This window comes from Podarcis liolepis (genome assembly GCF_965112155.1).
Source record: "Podarcis liolepis genome assembly, chromosome: 7".
Classification (NCBI taxonomy): domain Eukaryota; kingdom Metazoa; phylum Chordata; class Lepidosauria; order Squamata; family Lacertidae; genus Podarcis; species Podarcis liolepis.
Window position 1 is genome coordinate 86,521,125 of NC_139561.1, and position 16,778 is coordinate 86,537,902.

At 50.1% G+C, this 16,778-nt stretch overlaps 1 protein-coding gene and 1 long non-coding RNA gene across 2 annotated transcripts in view; one reads left to right on the top strand and one right to left on the bottom strand.

The window, feature by feature from the left end:
* Positions 1 to 12,923, top strand: part of DACT3 (dishevelled binding antagonist of beta catenin 3) — a 43,709-nt gene extending 30,786 nt beyond the window's left edge. Inside the window, exons 2-4 of the mRNA XM_083515870.1 lie at positions 7,215 to 7,326; positions 9,366 to 9,524; positions 10,869 to 12,923. Of these exons, the coding sequence (XP_083371996.1) occupies positions 7,215 to 7,326; positions 9,366 to 9,524; positions 10,869 to 12,505 (1,908 nt within the window). The 3' untranslated portion in view covers positions 12,506 to 12,923. The remainder of the gene's footprint in view (positions 1 to 7,214; positions 7,327 to 9,365; positions 9,525 to 10,868) is intronic.
* Positions 1 to 16,778, bottom strand: part of LOC310712738 — a 279,033-nt gene that overhangs the window by 183,270 nt on the left and 78,985 nt on the right. The gene's annotated exons all lie outside the window — the stretch shown is intronic.

Here is a 16,778-nt window from a genome sequence, read left to right on the forward strand (position 1 = left end):
TAAAAACAGTCCGGATCCGAGGATCCCCAGGCACGCAACCTGCAGGTGGTGGAGACATCAGGTGCCATCCTGGTGCCCGGGCAACTTCACTTGGTCGCCAGTGGCCGATAGCCAGATGCAAAATGCGGCTGGCGAATTTTGAAGGCTGTGGGAGAGACATGTTTTGTGGCAGCAGGGGCAAATGAAGGCGTCTGGTTGTGCCGCCGCAGGTGCGCCAGGGCGCATCTTCTCCCAGCAGTCACTGCTCCTCTGGTCACTGCTACGGAGGCACAACCTGTCAGTGGTCACGGATTAGACCCTTGTGAATAAGTGGTTCAATGTTAGGGGACTTCAGGGGCTGTTTCCACACAACCTGCTTACTGGGCGCTCATCCTGATTTGTTTGTCTAACCTCTCCTCAGACTTCATGCAATGTTGGCTCTTTAGTTAGCATTCATCACGATTTGTTGGTGGGAAATCATAGAATTGTGGAACTGCAAGCCATCCCTGGGTGAACCCAAACCACCAGCCTTCTGAGGAACGGCTAAGGGAGCTGGGCATGTTTAGCCTGGAGAAGAGGAGGTTAAGGGGTGATATGATAGCCATGTTCAAATATATAAAAGGATGTCACATAGAGGAGGGAGAAAGGTTGTTTTCTGCTGCTCCAGAGAAGCGGACACGGAGCAATGGATCCAAACTACAAGAAAGAAGATTCCACCTAAACATTAGGAAGAACTTCCTGACAGTAAGAGCTGTTCGAGAGTGGAATTTGCTGCCAAGGAGTGTGGTGGAGTCTTCTCCTACTTTGGAGGTCTTTAAGCAGAGGCTTGACAACCATATGTCAGGAGTGCTCTGATGGTGTTTCCTGCTTGGCAGGGGGTTGAACTCGATGGCCCTTGTGGTCTCTTCCAACTCTAGGATTCTATGATTCTATGATTCTATGATTCTATGATTCTATGATTCTATGATTCTATGATTCTATGATTCTATGATTCTGGTTAACAGCCAGATACACTGACATCGCATCAAGCAAATATTAGGCCACACTACTCAGCGGGTTTCCCCATCACTTTCCTTACTGCAAAAACTCCAATTTTGCAGGGGACGGGGAATACGTTTGTTGCATCACAGTTTTTATTATTCAGTCTGATTTTGCCAGTATGTGAGCCTACCAGAAAATGGTACCCCATTCATTTGAGGTGGGACCTGGCATTGGGAAGATCTGTAAGTTTCAGTTTCTCTTGGTTTCTCATTTATCCCGTCTTAAGTTCAATTTTTCATGTTTCCGCATCAGCAGGTCCTCATGAAAAGTCAACAGCATTTTGGTGCAAATGTCTCCTAATTTACCCATTTTTGCAAAGCCATTTCCCCCGACATCATGCATTTTTTGATGTTATTTTCACTGATATATACATTTTAAATATGAGCGCTTTACCCTGGCAGATGGGTTTTTGTACACGCTACCCGGCTGGAGAATGACACTGCAAAATTCAGAGAAGTGTGAATTTTGATGGGTGGATTGTGTTCCAGTTTGCATATCATTTTGGAAAAGGCAGAATAGGTAGATTTGCCTTTAAATGCAAACCAAATTGAATTTCACCCCAGGACAGAGCATATCCGAAAGCTCTTGCCACCCCAGGTTGGCAAGAGCAAGTTGGCAAGGTGTAAAAGTTGCTGTTTAACGCCACCTTTGCCTTTTCTTAGTGGTTATTTATTTAGCTGCCAGCTGCATGCCCTGGGGCAGAGACCCAAAACCCAGGGGTCTGCAACCTTTAAGACAAAAAGAGCCACTTGGACCTGTTTCCGAAGAAAAAACAACAACTGGGAGCCGCAAAACCTTTGCGACATTTAAAACAAATATATCTCCGGAGCCACGATCTGACAGCGGGCGGGAAGGTGACGTCGGGACGGTGCGTGACTAACGCACGCACCGCCCCCATGTGACGTCACAGCCAGTACAGCGCCCGCCACAGTGAGGAGTGTCGGGGCGCACAATGCGCCTCCTCCCCTCGCTAGTATCCGCCCCGGAGCCGCGGCAAAGATGTAAAAGAGCCACATGCGGCTCCGGAGCCGCGGGTTGCAGACCCCTGACCCAGACAGTAAAACCTAGAAGGCCAGCATTTATTCCCCTGGTCTGAGGTACCTCTTCCCTGGTGTAGGATTGGACCAATGGTCTACCATGCATAGTAAGACGACTTCCTCTGTCTGTGGTTCAAAATACATATGTGCTAATTCATTCAAATGCATGCAGATTTCAAATTGGCCTGTTGGCTTGCTGTATCTGTGGCCTTCTGAAATCTGCCTCCAAGCTAATTTGCACAGCGTTCAAAATGGGCTGCTGCAATCATGCAGATTAGGTGAGCTACATTTAGGGCGCTCTCCCTCCCCTTCCAAACTTGCATCGCAAAGCGTGAAGGGCTTCCCACCCCCACCAAACCTGTTCTTTCCCCGCCTCCTTTCGTGTGTCTGGCTGAACATGACATCACTGGACAAGATGACAATAGTCAGACCCCCTGAAACACAGGAATCCTTTTGCCTCATGTGGGGCTCGAACTCACGATGCTGAGATTAAGAGCCTCCTGCTCTACCGAGCTGTCAAAGATAACATATAACGTAACGCTCATGGGGGGGGGGGAAATACCACCCCTACAAATAGTACCAAGGAATTATTAAATAGTAAACAAAGCAATAGATGGGACGCGGGTGGCGCTGTGGGTTAAACCACAGGGCCTAGGACTTGCCGATCAGAAGGTCGGCGGTTCGAATCCCCACAACGGGGTGAGGTCCCGTTGTCCAGTTCCTGCTCCTGCCAACCTAGCAGTTCGAAAGCACGAAGTGCAAGTAGATAAATAGGTACCGCTCCGGCGGGAAAGGTAAACGGCGTTTCCGTGCGCTGCTCTGGTTCGCCAGAAGCGGCTTAGTCATGCTGGCCACATGACCTGGAAGCTGTACGCCGGCTCCCTCGGCCAGTAAAGCGAGATGAGCGCCATAACCCCAGAGTCGGCGACAGCTGGACCTAATGTGTCCAGTTCTGGGCACCACAGTTCAAGAAGGACACTGACAAACTGGAACGTGTCCAGAGGAGGGCAACCAAAATGGTCAAAGGCCTGGAAACGATGCCTTATGAGGAACGGCTAAGGGAGCTGGGCATGTTTAGCCTGGAGAAGAGGAGGTTGAGGGGTGATATGATAGCCATGTTCAAATATATAAAAGGATGTCACATAGAGGAGGGAGAAAGGTTGTTTTCTGCTGCTCCAGAGAAGCGGACACGGAGCAATGGATCCAAACTACAAGAGAGAAGATTCCACCTAAACATTAGGAAGAACTTCCTGACAGTAAGAGCTGTTTGACAGTGGAATTTGCTGCCAAGGAGTGTGGTGGAGTCTCCTCCTTTGGAGGTCTTTAAGCAGAGGCTTGACAACCATATGTCAGGAGTGCTCTGATGGTGTTTCCTGCTTGGCAGGGGGTTGGACTCGATGGCCCTTGTGGTCTCTTCCAACTCTATGATTTTATGATTCTATGATTCTAATGGTCAGGGGCCCCTTTACCTTTACCTTAAACAAAGCAATACTCTGACCCACTGATTAGCAAATAAACAAAACCTCAACCTCCCCCTAGTCCACCCCCCCATCCAACCAACCACAGGTGCCAAAGTGCTCCCTGAACTCAAAGGGTGCTGTGGCTTATTGCCCCACAATTCCTTGCGCTTGGTGTTGGCATGTGGAATGGTTGGCAAAAGAAAACCACAGCACTCTTGCATAGAGTTCTCCATTCATTTGTTTAATCCTCATTCCAAGCCACGTAAAACACTTTTATCATGTTTTTAATATTCTGTTGGGAGCCGCCCAGTGTGGTTGGCGCAACCCGGTCAGGTGGGCCGCATACAAATATAATAATAATAGACCACATAACACTGGTCTTGAAAGATCTACACTGGCTCCCAGTACGTTTCCGAGCACAATTCAAAGTGTTGGTGCTGACCTTGAAAGCCCTAAATGGCCTCAAAGGCCCAGTATACCTGAAGGAGCGTCTCCACCCCCATCGTTCTGCCCGGATGCTGAGGTCCAGTGCTGAGGGCCTTCTGGCGGTTCCCTCGCTGTGAGAAGCCAAGTTACAGGGAACCAGGCAGACGGCCTTCTTGGTGGTGGCACCCGCCCTGTGGAACGCCCTCCCACCAGATGTCAAAGAGAAAAATAACTACCAAACTTTTAGAAGACATCTGAAGGCAGCCCTGTTTAGGGAAGCTTTTAATGTTTAATAGGTTATTGTATTTTAGTGTTTCGTTGGAAGCTGCCCAGAGCGGCTGGGGAAACCCAGCCAGATGGGCGGGGTATAAATAATAAATTAATAATAATAATAATAATAATAATAATAATAATAATAATAATAATAATTATTATTATTATTTTGCAGTACTGTGATCCCACTTCAACCAGCCATGGCTTCCCCACTCCCCAAAGGATTCTGGGAGCTGTCTTTGGTGAAGGGTGTTGGGAGTTGTTAAGGAGAACCCTGCGCTCCTCCCAGAACTACAATTCCCAGAGTCGTTTAACAGTCAATCCCTCTTCACAAGGAACTGTGGGAATTATAGCTCTGAGAGGGGAGCAGGGGGGTATCCTAACAACTCTCAGCAGAACCCTAAACAAGTAACAGCTCCCAGAATTCTTTGGGGCAAGCCATAACTACTAGTTGAAGTATAAATGAATGGTGTGAAGGCACTCTCTCTCTCTCTCTCTCTCTCTCTCTCTCTCTCTCTCTCTCTCTCTCACACACACACACACACACACACACACAAACATTCTCCTTTTCCTTTGGCGCGGTGAGAATTTTGCCCCTTTGTTTCCAGACCGGAGTTTGAGTGACGATCTTAAATGAGTCCTTTTTGTCCCCTGCGCACCCATCTGCCTAGCGGTCAAATGTCACACTGTAGCCCACTCAATTTCCTTCTTCTTCCCAGCCTATGCTTCTATACACAAACACACACACACACACCCCCCTCTCCTGGTGCCTGGGGTTCAAGTTCCAGCTGTCTACAAAGGTGGCGTGTTTGTGTGTGGAGTTGGACTTCTGACCCCATTTGTTGGCAGCGGGGGGTCCCCCCTTGCTGATTCCACCCTTTGCTGCACGAATTCGGGAGGAGATCTGTCTCTTTTCTCGAAGGAGGGGAACACGCACTCCAGAAGTCACGTGCTCGGAAAAAGGAAGAATAGTTCAGCCCGCTCACTGTTTTGCTGCAATGAAGGAGGTCTAAGCATAAGACGTTGTCTTGCACTTTCTTCATCTAGCTCAACAATGTCTCCCTTGAGCATGGCACCAAGGTCTTGGGTAATAATAATAATAGTAATAATAGTAATAATAATAAATTTTATATATACCCCACCCACCCCAGCCAGAGCCGGGCTCACGGCAGCTAACCAGTAAAATTACAGTAAAAAACATAATAGGAAAAAAACCCCAATTTAAAATACAGGTTAAAATGCAATTTTAAAAAGCGAGAGTTCTCCCAAATCAAACGCTACCTGACCATTCAATGGAAAAAGCCAGGTTTGCTTCTACGACCTTAGCAGTTGCTGTGCCACTGAAACCTGTCTAGACGTTGCATGGTTAGGGAAATGCACTTTGCACCTGCTCAGGGGTACTCTTAGCTCTCCTTACTTCTTAGGTTTGGAACGCAGTGCTACACAGAGACCAGAAAATGAGGATTTGGTAGGGGAGTTTGCCCGGCCTGGCGTAGGCATCAAGCTTTGGAAACAGGGCAAAGAGTTTGTTTGCTGAAAAGCGACATTTTCCCCTGGCGTGCACCACCCTTCCCTGTTCCCTTCCACCAACCCCACATCTGCTGCTTCGGGCAGCAGGGATTAGCCCAGTTGCAACAAGGCTTGGGGGAAACGCCTGAGACTCCCCCAAAAAATCTCACTAGGAGAAACGGCAGCGGGGGACCAATTGTTTGGGTTGTGCCAAGTTTGGTGAGAAGACTGCCATGGTGTCCCTCTAGTGCTAAAACACAACCAAGGAGAGATGTTGTTGTTGTTTAGTCATTTGGTCGTGTCCGACTCTTCGTGACCCCCTGGACCAGAGCACGCCAGTAACTCCTGTCTTCCACTGCCTCCCGCAGTTTGGTCAAACTCATGGGTCAAACTTCGAGAACACTGTCCAACCATCTCGTCCTCTGTCGTCCCCTTCTCCTTGGGCCCTCCATCTTTCCCAACATCAGGGTCTTTTCCAGGGAGTCTTCTCTTCTCATGAGGTGGCCAAAGTATTGGAGCCTCAGCTTCAGGATCTGTCCTTCCAGTGAGCACTCAGGGCTGATTTCCTTCAGAAAGGATAGGTTTGATCTTCTTGCAGTCCATGGGACTCTCAAGAGTCTCCTCCAGCACCATAATTCAAAAGCATCAATTCTTTGGCGATCAGCCTTCTTTATGGTCCAGCTCTCACTTCCGTACATCACTACTGGGAAAACCATAGCTTTGACTATACGGACCTTTGTTGGCAAGGTGATGTCTCTGCTTTTTAAGATGCTGTCTAGGTTTGTCATTGCTTTTCTCCCAAGAAGCTGGCGTCTTTTAATTTCGTGGCTGCTGTCACCACCTTCAGTGATCATGGAGCCCAAGAAAGTAAAATCTCTCACTGCCTCCATTTCTTCCCTTTCTATTTGCCAGGAGGTGATGGGGCCAGTGGCCATGATCTTCATTTTTTTGATGTTGAGCTTCAAACCATATTTTGCGCTCTCCTCTTTCACCCTCATTAAAAGGTTCTTTAATTCCTCTTCACTTTCTGCCACCAATGTTGTGTCATCTGCATATCTGAGGTTGTTGATATTTCTTCTGGCAATCTTAATTCCGGCTAGGGATTCATCCAACCCAACCTTATGAATTCTGCATATAAGTTAAATAAGCAGGGAGACAATATACAGCCTTGTTGTATTCCTTTCCCAATTTTGAACCAATCAGTTGTTCCATCAGTTGTACACATTTGCAATACCCCCGCAAAAAAACCACAACCCTTATTGTTCCTTGTTTGTGTGCAACAATGAGGACTAGATCGCTGTGTTTATTTATTTTTTAAGGGAAAGCATGCCGTGGTTTTCTCCACAAAGACCACATCACGTGTCTTGGTCTGTGGCCTTGTGGCAGTTGTGCAGAGATCCAGATGAGGGGTGGGGCAGACTTTTTGTGCATCCTAAATCCCTGATTCTTTGAGCCACTTTTATATTCTCTGCTGCTGCTTTTCTTGCAGGATGCCCTGCCCGGTTTGATGTGGGAGCTGGAGCAGCAGCTGGGGCTGCTGAGATTATACCCTGAGAAGACCTGCGGGGAGGCAGGCGAGACGGACAGCTGGCCCAGTTCAGGTAAGTGAAAAGCCCCACCCCACAACTGCAGCCCCCCTGGTCACTTCCCTATTGTTGGCCTGTTGCTTCTCCCCGAATACTGTATTTTTCGCCCTATAGGACGCACTTTCCCCCTCCAAAAATGAAGGGGAAATGTGTGTGTGTCCTATGGGGCGAATGCAGGCTTTCGCTGAAGCCTGGAGAGTGAGAGGGGTCAGTGCGCACCGACCCCTCTCGCTCTCCAGGCTTCAGGAAGCTCTGCGCAACCCTCGGGAGACCGGCTCCGAGGGTTGCGCAGAGCTGCTTGCAGTCCCCGGCTCAGCACAGCTCTGCGCGGCCATCGGGAGCGGGGCGCTAAGTCCCGCCCCGCTCCAGATGGCGGCGCAGAGCTGCCTGCCGTCCCGGGATCAGCGCACTTCTCCCCATCGTCAGCCCCACAAGCTCAGGGGACAGCGGGAAGGCAGAGCGTGCCTTCCCACTGTTCCCCGACCTGGTTCTTCCAGCCCCGCACCTGGGGGGGAAATAATTTCCCCCCCTTTATTTCCCCCCCAAAAAACTAGGTGCATTCTATGGGCCGGAGCGTCCTATGGGGCGCAAAATACGGTAAATGTTCTCTTCTTGGTCACAGACAGTTAATAATAATAATAATAATAATAATAATAATAATAATTATTATTTATACACCGCCCTCCCCAGCCAAGACCGGGCTCAGGGCAGCTAACACCAGGTATAAAAACAATTGATTGAAATACAGTGGTTCCTCGGGTTACATACGCTTTAGGTTACAGACTCCGCTAACCCTCGTACTTACGGGACCGCCTCTCCCGGTATGCCCCACGGAGAGCCTCAAGGTCCATAAATAGCAACACCCTAGAGGTCCCAGGCCCTAAGGAAGTTAGATTGGCTTCAACCAGAGCCAGGGCCTTTTCAACACTGGCCCCAGCCTGGTGGAACACTCTGTCTCATGAGACCAGGGCCCTGCGGGATCTGATTTCTTTCCGCAGGGCCTGTAAGACAGAGTTGTTCCGCCTGGCCTTTGGCTTGGAGCCAATTTGATTCCCTCCTCCTCTTTCTTTTTTCTTTTTTCTTTCTCCTCCTGTGATGAGGCTACATTTTAATATTTTAATGTTTCAATATTTTAATCTTGTATTTTAATTTTGTTTTTAAGTTGTATTCATTCAACTTGTTTTTATTATTGCTTGTTAGCCGCCCTGAGCCCGGCCTTGGCTGAGGAGGGTGGGGTATAGATAAAATTATTATTATTATTATTATTATTATTATTATTATTATTATTATTATTAACTCGGGAATAGTACCTCGGGTTAAGAACTTTGCTTCAGGATGAGAACAGAAATCACGTGGCGGCGGCATGGCTGCAGCGGGAGGCCCCATTTAGCTAAAGTGGTGCTTCAGGTTAAGAACGGACCTCTGGAACGAATTAAGTACTTAACCCGAGGTACCACTGTACAACTTAAAAACAAGATTAAAATATAACATAAAAATGCAGCTTCATTTCAGTAGGAACTCAAATCAAAAACTTTTTGGGGGATGAAAACGTCAAGTCTTCACCAAGGCCGACTATCCAGACTGGTCCTACGTGGGCCAGAAAAAAGCCAGGGAAGTCCCCAAATAGGCGTTACATCAGAGAAAGAGAAAGGAAAGAGGGGGAGGGGATCAAGTTGATTCCAAGCCAAAGGCCAGGCGGAACAACTCTGTCTTACAGGCCCTGCGGAAAGAAATCAGATCCTGCAGGGTCCTGGTCTCATGAGACAGAGCGTTCCACCAGGTCGGGGCCAGTGTTGAAAAGGCCCTGCCTCTGGTTGAGGCTAATCTGACTTCCTTAGGGCCCAGGACCTGTAGGGTGTTGCTATTTATGGACCTTAAGGTCTTCCGCGGGGCATACCAGGAGAAGCGGTCCCGTAGGTACGAGGGTCCTAGGCCGTGAAGGGCCTGCTTGCAATAAGGCCAGCCAGCCCCTCTGCTAGGCTGGCAAGTAGAGGACATTGGGGGGGGGGGTGCGAGGCAAAAAGATAACCCTAGATGCCTGTTTCTGCCGCCAGGTTTCTACGAGGGGACGCAGTCGGCGGTGGCCTCCGATTCTCCTGCCTCCGGGTTTGGGGACTCCTCTTCCGGCTTCCCGTCAGCCTCGGGGTCCTACTCCCGGATCGGCCGTCCAGAGTCCCGTTTGGGCTACGCCAATGAGCGCCCCAAGTCCGTGGGTGAGTAAGGGGCAGCGGAAGGAGGGTATTGGAGGGTGGGGGTCCTGAGTCCTAACCCGTGTGGAAGTCAGGTCATGACTTTTAAAGCACCATGATACCACTTTAAAGCAGGCCTGGCTCCCCCCCCCCCGAAATTCTGGGAGATGTAGTTTGTTAAAGGGACTGAGAGTTGCAAGGAGACACCCCCACATTCCCAGAGTTCCTTGCAAAGGGGGACTGACTGTTAAATCACTCTGAGAATTGTACCCCTCTGAGGATAATATGGGGGTCTCCTAATAGTTTTCAGCACCCTGAAAACATACCCCTCCCAGGATTCTGGGGGGTGGGCAGCCAGGACTGTTCAAAGTGGTACAAGGTATAGCGTAGATGACGTCCAAGGCCAGTGACACGAGCTTACTGGGAAATGATATATAATGAACTGAAATAGATGTTTAAAATAACGTTTGTAAAAAAAAAAGAAAAAAAAAAAAGCCCAAAAGCTTTCCTTTTGGGAAGTATAGGGACAGAACCACCCAAACTGTATAGAAATTTATTCAAGAATGTTACTTGCTCAAAAGTGGAAAGAAGAAGAATTCCCAGCAAAAGAAGAATGGATACAAAAACTTATGGAATATGCAGAGATGGCAAAACTTACCAGAAAAATAAGAAATCAAGATAACAAGCTTTTAATAAAAGAATGGAAATGGTTTATTGAATATTTACAAACTGTAAACAGATAAGAACATTGACAGGATTATTGTAATAACCTGCAGTTTTATAAGAGTATATATTTAAAGTAGATGAATAAATGAGCTAATTAAGTTAATTTGGATATGCAGAGAATATTTAAAATAAATTTAAGGAACCGCAGGAGGAGGGGGAAGGAAGTCAAGTTTTAAAATGTTGATTGTAAAACTATGGAAATGTATAGAACTGAAAATCATAAATTTAAAAAAAGGCAGGTGACACGTCCGAAATCACACCACTTTAAATTGTCATGGCTTCCCCCAAAGAATTCTGGGAGCAGTAGTTTGTTGAGGGTGCTGAGAGCGGTTAGGAGACCCCCCCCCCCGCTAGAGCTTAAATTCCCAGAGTGCTTTAGCAAGCAATCCCTCTTCATATGGAGCAGGGAATTGAAGTTCTGGGAGGGGAATGGTGGTTGGGTGGGGGTGTCTCCTAACAGCTGCTAGGACCCTCAACGAACTACTGCTCCCAGAATTCTTTGGGGGAAGCCATGTTTAAAATGGCGCCATGCCACTTTTTAAATGTAGGACGGCAATGTGGCCAGAGAGTTTCAGCCAACCTCTCTCTCTCTCTCTCTCTCTCTCTCTCTCTGTCTCCTTTTCTTCCCGCCTCGGTTCCCAGGCGATGTGGGCAACAGCAACAAAGACGGGCCCCATCGGAGCACAGTGCCCCGCTCCTTCTCTGCCCCCTACTCCAGTTCCCACGACTACGCCGAAGAGCCCCCCGGCTACCCGCCAGACCCTTTCCTGTACCCCAGCCCTCTCCACGCTGTGGCCCTGCAAAACCCCTTGCTGCGGAGCCACCTCTACGAAGACCCCGCTTTCTCTTCGGCCGCCTCCCAGGCCTACCCAGCAGACGAGGACGGGGGCCTGGACGCCTACGGCGGCGAGTTCCAGTTCTACTCGGAAGCCGCCGCCTCGCACTGCCACAAAGTGGAGAGCTACATCTCCCGGCTCGTCCGCCGCCGCAGCCAGCTGGTGAGGGGCAGCAAGCCCCGGACGAGCCTGGGTTCGGAGCCGCCCGCCAAGGGCGGCGTGGCCAGGCAAAACAGCCTGTGCAAGAGGCCTCTGGAGCTTCTCCCCCCGCCGGCTGAACGCAAACACCCTCCGGCCGTGGAGAGGGGCAGCAGCACCCCTTCGCCCTGCGGCCATGAAGGGGGGGCCGCGGCGGCCACGCGGATCTGGTCCTCCTGGGATGCCGCTGCCGAGAGGACGCTGGCGGCCAAAGCAGCCTCTGAGGACTACAGCCCACCCCACGCCAGCCTCAAGAAGCCCCCCAAGCTGCAGGCCTTGGCCCATATGAGACCTCCGTCCGCTGACCAGTATGAAGCAGCCTACCCATCGTCCCCGCTGCTGGATAGAGACGACAGAGTGGCCCCTGGCAGCAACCAGGACCTGGCCTCCTACGAGTCTGAGGACGGGGCCTGCCTGATGGTCAAGGCCCACTACATCCCAGCTCAGCAGCCTCCACGGGCGCAGCAGGCCCTGCGGCCTGGCAAAAAGAAGCCCCCTCCCCTGACCAAGGGGCGCTCCGTGGAACTGTCGCCGGAACGGGCCCCCTTGCTGCCCAGGGAGCGGCCGCGGGTGTCGGCGCTCCCCAAGAAATGCCGCTTCAGCGAGGAGGGCAGCGGCGAGGCGGCGGGGAGGAAAGGGGGTGGCCGGAAAAGCTCCCCCAGGTCGAGGAAGGCGGCTCGCTCGCAGTCGGAGAACAGCCTCCTCAACAAACCGGGGGTCAAGTACGGCACGGCTGAGCGGGACGAGGCCGCCAGCAAGCCGGCCCGCCCGAGGCGGCCTCACGGCAACGTGGCCAGCGGCTACCGCAAGTGGCGCTCGACGGCGGAGATCTGCCAGGAGGAGGCCGCCGGCGGGAGCGCCGCCGAGCCGCACCGGAGCCGTCGGGGGGCCGGGCCGGTGGGGTACAGCTACGCCGGGAGCGACTCTGAATGCTCGGCCGAGCCAGCCCGGCAAGCGCCCATGTGCCGCCTGGAGGAAGGCCTTGTTTACGGCGACAGCGAGTCGAGCCTGAGCGAGGGGGACTCAATTCCGGCCTACAGCAGCGGGGCGTCCAGCGACACGGACGAGAGCGGCGGCCTGGTGTGGCCACAGCAGCTCTCCCCGCAGCTCGTATCGGCCTCTGGGCCGGGGAAGGCGGCGGGCGGGCAGCCCAAGGTCTTCGTTAAGATCAAGGCCTCGCATGCGCTGAAGAAGAAGATCATGCGCTTCCGCTCGGGCTCCCTCAAAGTCATGACGACTGTGTGAAGGAGGGCGGCCATTTTGTCCCTCTTTTGGCATTCCCAACACCCCAACATCCGGTCCGGCACCAACCCCAGGACTGTGTGATCTGCTCCATTTTCATCCTCCAGGGAAAACCTGGGGAAGTTAACACTGCCTTTGAACAGAGTTTGGGGTGCCCATGATTCTTAACTCTCTTTCCCCAGCTGCACGAAAAACCGCTAAAATGGTCTCCCTCCCTCTCGCCCCCCCCCTGCTGCCACCCCTTTCTAATCCCGTCCATTTTTAAAGGAGAGGTATTTATTATGGTTTTTGTACAGTCGACTTCTCAGGAGTCCGGGTTCCGCTGCAAAACTCTGGAGTCTGCATTGACACTGCCAATCTTGTATTCCTGTAAAGATATCCTTTCTCTCTGTGTAAATAAAATTCAGTGTTTTGTTTCTTGGGGGGGTTGTTTTTTGTGGATGATGTCAACGACTTGCCTGTAAAGGAAGATTGCTTTAAAGATGGTGACGGGGGAGGGAACTCTCCCCCCTTTCATAAAGGCTTTTGGCCCTCCATGTTTATGTTGTCTCTGGGTCGGCAGCTGGGAAGGCCACTGGTGATACTGGGAGGGGGGCAGAATGGGGCCCTTGAACAGTCCAGCTGCCGACCCCTCCTTTTATTTAAGAGACGTGCGTCTCCCCTTCACATTTTACGAGTTAGCTGCCTCAAACGCTGGCCAAATCCCGGCGAAACCCAGTATGAATCAGCCCTGAAAGCTTAAGTTTTGTGGCCGAGATCCAGATATAAAGCTGAGAAGCCAATGAAGCTTAAACGCTTAGCTGCGTAGGTTTTCTGAGGGACCTAGAGGGGCACATCATGGGCTCTAGGTTTCGTCTCATGAACCAGGTGATAGTTTTATTTGGCGAGCTGAAGGCTGTTTGAAAGAGGGGCCTGCGATGATTGCACACACATCCCGCTTCTGACTTAGGAAAAAGAGATTTTGTAGGGGTTTGCTTGGCTTCCAAAACCTGCAAAATCTGTTTAACTGACGGCAAGAACAGAGTGCGTTTCTGGTTTGCATAACTCTCATTGCAGCAATGCATTTGTGTGTGAGAGAGAGAGAGGAGAAAAAAAGGAGGATTTGACAATGAGGGGTGTGGTAGGGTAGAGAAGGAGAAAAAGAAAACCTTTACTGTATCTCCTTTGGGGGAAAGTAAGCAAGTATGGGCTGTGGAATGAAGCTATACCTAAAAGTCCAGCCTAGTAGGATGGAACAAGAGCCAAAACTCTGAAATGGGGAGAAAAACGGCTTTTGCAGTAGGCCTCAAGCCTGCTTAAAAATAGTATCCCCTCTCTGGAAACTCCCCGTTCCTGAAGCTTAACGTGTGGCTTCAGGAAAAAGCACTCTGCACTTGCTCAGAGGAAGCTTTTAATTTGGTTGCAGAACGGGGCTGTGCCTCAAGCTTTTTATATATATTCTTTTTGTCCTTGTAGTATGCAAACCAGCCCAAGCGATTCCAATTCTGGACCGTCCCTTTAAAGCAGCAGCAGGAAATCCTTGGATCATAGCGGTCAACGTTTCCCTTGTCTTAAGGGAAATTCCCTTATTCCGAATAGGATTCCTCGCAAGAAAAGGGAAAAGTTGACAGCTATGCCTTGGATCCTGCGAGCCCATTTGAGTCCTATAACCGCTGGGCATCTCGGGACAAAATTCTGCTTTTTCCGCACTGCTATCTGAGGTCCATCTCTCGCTCTCTCTCATATATATTCCCTTTTGCTCAGAGCTCCAGCCCCTTATGAAAACCAGATGCTCTCCGCGCAGCCAGGAAGGCGGGTTCTGCTTTTCCAAATTCCTTCCCCAGGAACGCTCGGCACTCCTCCCATCCCCCAGCTGCCCCCAATATAGGGGAAAGCACGGCTCCTTTCCGCCAGCCCTTCTCCTCCCTCCAAGCAATCCTGGCTCAGCTAAATTATTGCAACGGCTTCTGCAAGGCGGGAGCCAGAGAAATGAGCCCGTGGCCTCCTTGGCTCCAAAAACTCCTCCTCCTCCAAAAAGGGACTTTTGTGTCTCTTTGAACCTGGGTCCCAAAGACTGGGCCATTGTGTGTTTGGAACGGGATCCTTTGCTCCCCGTGATTTCTATAGATCAGGGACAGGGGATCCTTTTCAGATAAAAGGGCCTCATTCGCTTAGGGGCACACGGACAACCCATTTCAGCTCCCCAAAACTATGTCTCCTAAGAAGCATACAGATGTGTTCACGAGGGTTGACATCTGGATTCTCTTCCCAGCCCCCTGTGAAATAAATTCACCACTCCTGTGCCCTTTTTAAAAAAAAAAAAAAAATTGCTGAGCACCATCTTTGCAGATCGGACGCGGGTGGCGCTGTGGGTTAAACCACAGAGCCTAGGACTTGCCGATCAGAAGGTTGGCGGTTCGAATCCCTGCAACAGGGTGAGCTCCCGTTGCTCGGTCCCTGCTCCTGCCAACCTAGCAGTTCAAAAGCATGTCAAAGTGCAAGTAGATAAATAGGTACTGCTCCGGCGGGAAGGTAAACGGTGTTTCCGTGTGCTGCTCTGGTTCGCCAGAAGCGGCTTAGTCATGCTGGCCACATGACTAGAAAGCTGTACGCCAGCTCCCTTGGCCAATAAAGCGAGATGAGCGCCACAACCCCAGAGTCGGTCACGACTGGACCTAATGGTCAGTCTTACCTTATATTTGCACCCCAGAGTACCTGGGAAGGGGGATTTCTTGTTTAAAAAATCTGGGAATTGTAGCTCTGAGAGAGGGATGGGGGAGGGTCTCCTAAGATCGCTCTGCGCTCTTAACAAACTACAGCTCCCAGGATCCTTTGCGGCAAACCACAACCATTTAAAGCGGTATCATAGTGCTTTAAGTGTATGGTGTGGAAGCAACCTTGGTTATAAAACCTGTTTGGGAGAAAGGCTATTTATTGGCCCACATTGGAGTCCTTGTTGTGTCCCTGAATCGAGGGTGGAGGTGTTGATGGGCCCAAAGGAAAGACGCAGCAGAATCATGTGTCTCCCAGGCCAGATCAGCGACTCATGCAGTAGGGCAACAGGGAACCTCCTCCCTCTGGGCGAGTCCTTTGGGTTCACAATTTGATTTACTCCTTTCGCCTGACGCACGGTTAGGGAATTGTAGAAACTTAAGCTGGAACCAGGCATGGAGGGGGGGGGAAGGCTTCTTTTATGAAGTGCGTGGCTAATTTGTACCATCTGAATATCTCACCGGCTCGTAATGGAAACCTGAGCATGGGGGAGGTGAGGGAAGGGAGTCTTTTGGAGTCCCTTTTCGTCTAGGCTGCGGCTGACTTAAAAAAAAAGAAAAACTCATGTCGTGGACGGGGCCTCTCCTAATGTGTTCCAGATGAGAGACACGAGACCCCACCTCCCTTTCCTCCCTTTTACTCTGCGCCTGGATTTTGGCGCTCGTCACCAGCTGCTGAGTTGTACGAAGATTTGCGTTGCTGGTGGGGAAAGGCCCTTGTCGCCCCTCTCTCGCACTCGGCACTCGGCGGCAAAGTGCTCTTTAGCAAGCACCCTCAAAGGTCGTGAGATCCCCAGGCCACTTCCAGGTTCTGAAGCCTACTAAGCCAGGCTTTCTCAGCCCTCCAGAAGTTTTTGGCCTACAACTCCCATGATCCCTAGCTAGCAGGACCAGTGGCCAGGGATGATGGGAATTGTAGTCTCAAAAAAACATCTGGCGGGCCGAGGTTGAGGAAGCGTGCTTTAAGCTGTGCTAAAGTAGTTGCTGATCCGAGAGGACTCTGTCCATCACGATCTAATCCTGGGCCACCAGAGCCTATATATTTGCATTCATATTTATCTAATTTTATTTGTTTAAACAAGGGCATATGCTTCGATGACATGGAAGAGTAAAGGAAAGCAATTGAGTTGAAGGGGAATTAAAATCAAACACACACACACAGAGAAAAAACAACCTGAAGGAAGAGACAATGCTTGTGCTTTTGTAAACGAGGAAAATCTTTAATAAAAATATTATTAAAGAGAGAGAGAGAGAATAAGTTGACTGTTTCACATCCCCTGGGAAAAAATATTGGTATTGTGAAGGCTAGTAATGCTTTTAAAAGGTTTGTAAAGCAAAGCAAAAACACAAAACAGGTTATTAGGATATTCTCACTTAAAATGGAAAAATTACTGAGAATTCCGAATAGTAGCATATGCTTGTTAATATTTATGAACATTTTAGGCTCATTTTAGTATGTATATATATTAGTATGTATATATACCGTACTGGTTAACAAAAAAAAAAAGGTTCTTTAATCAAATAGC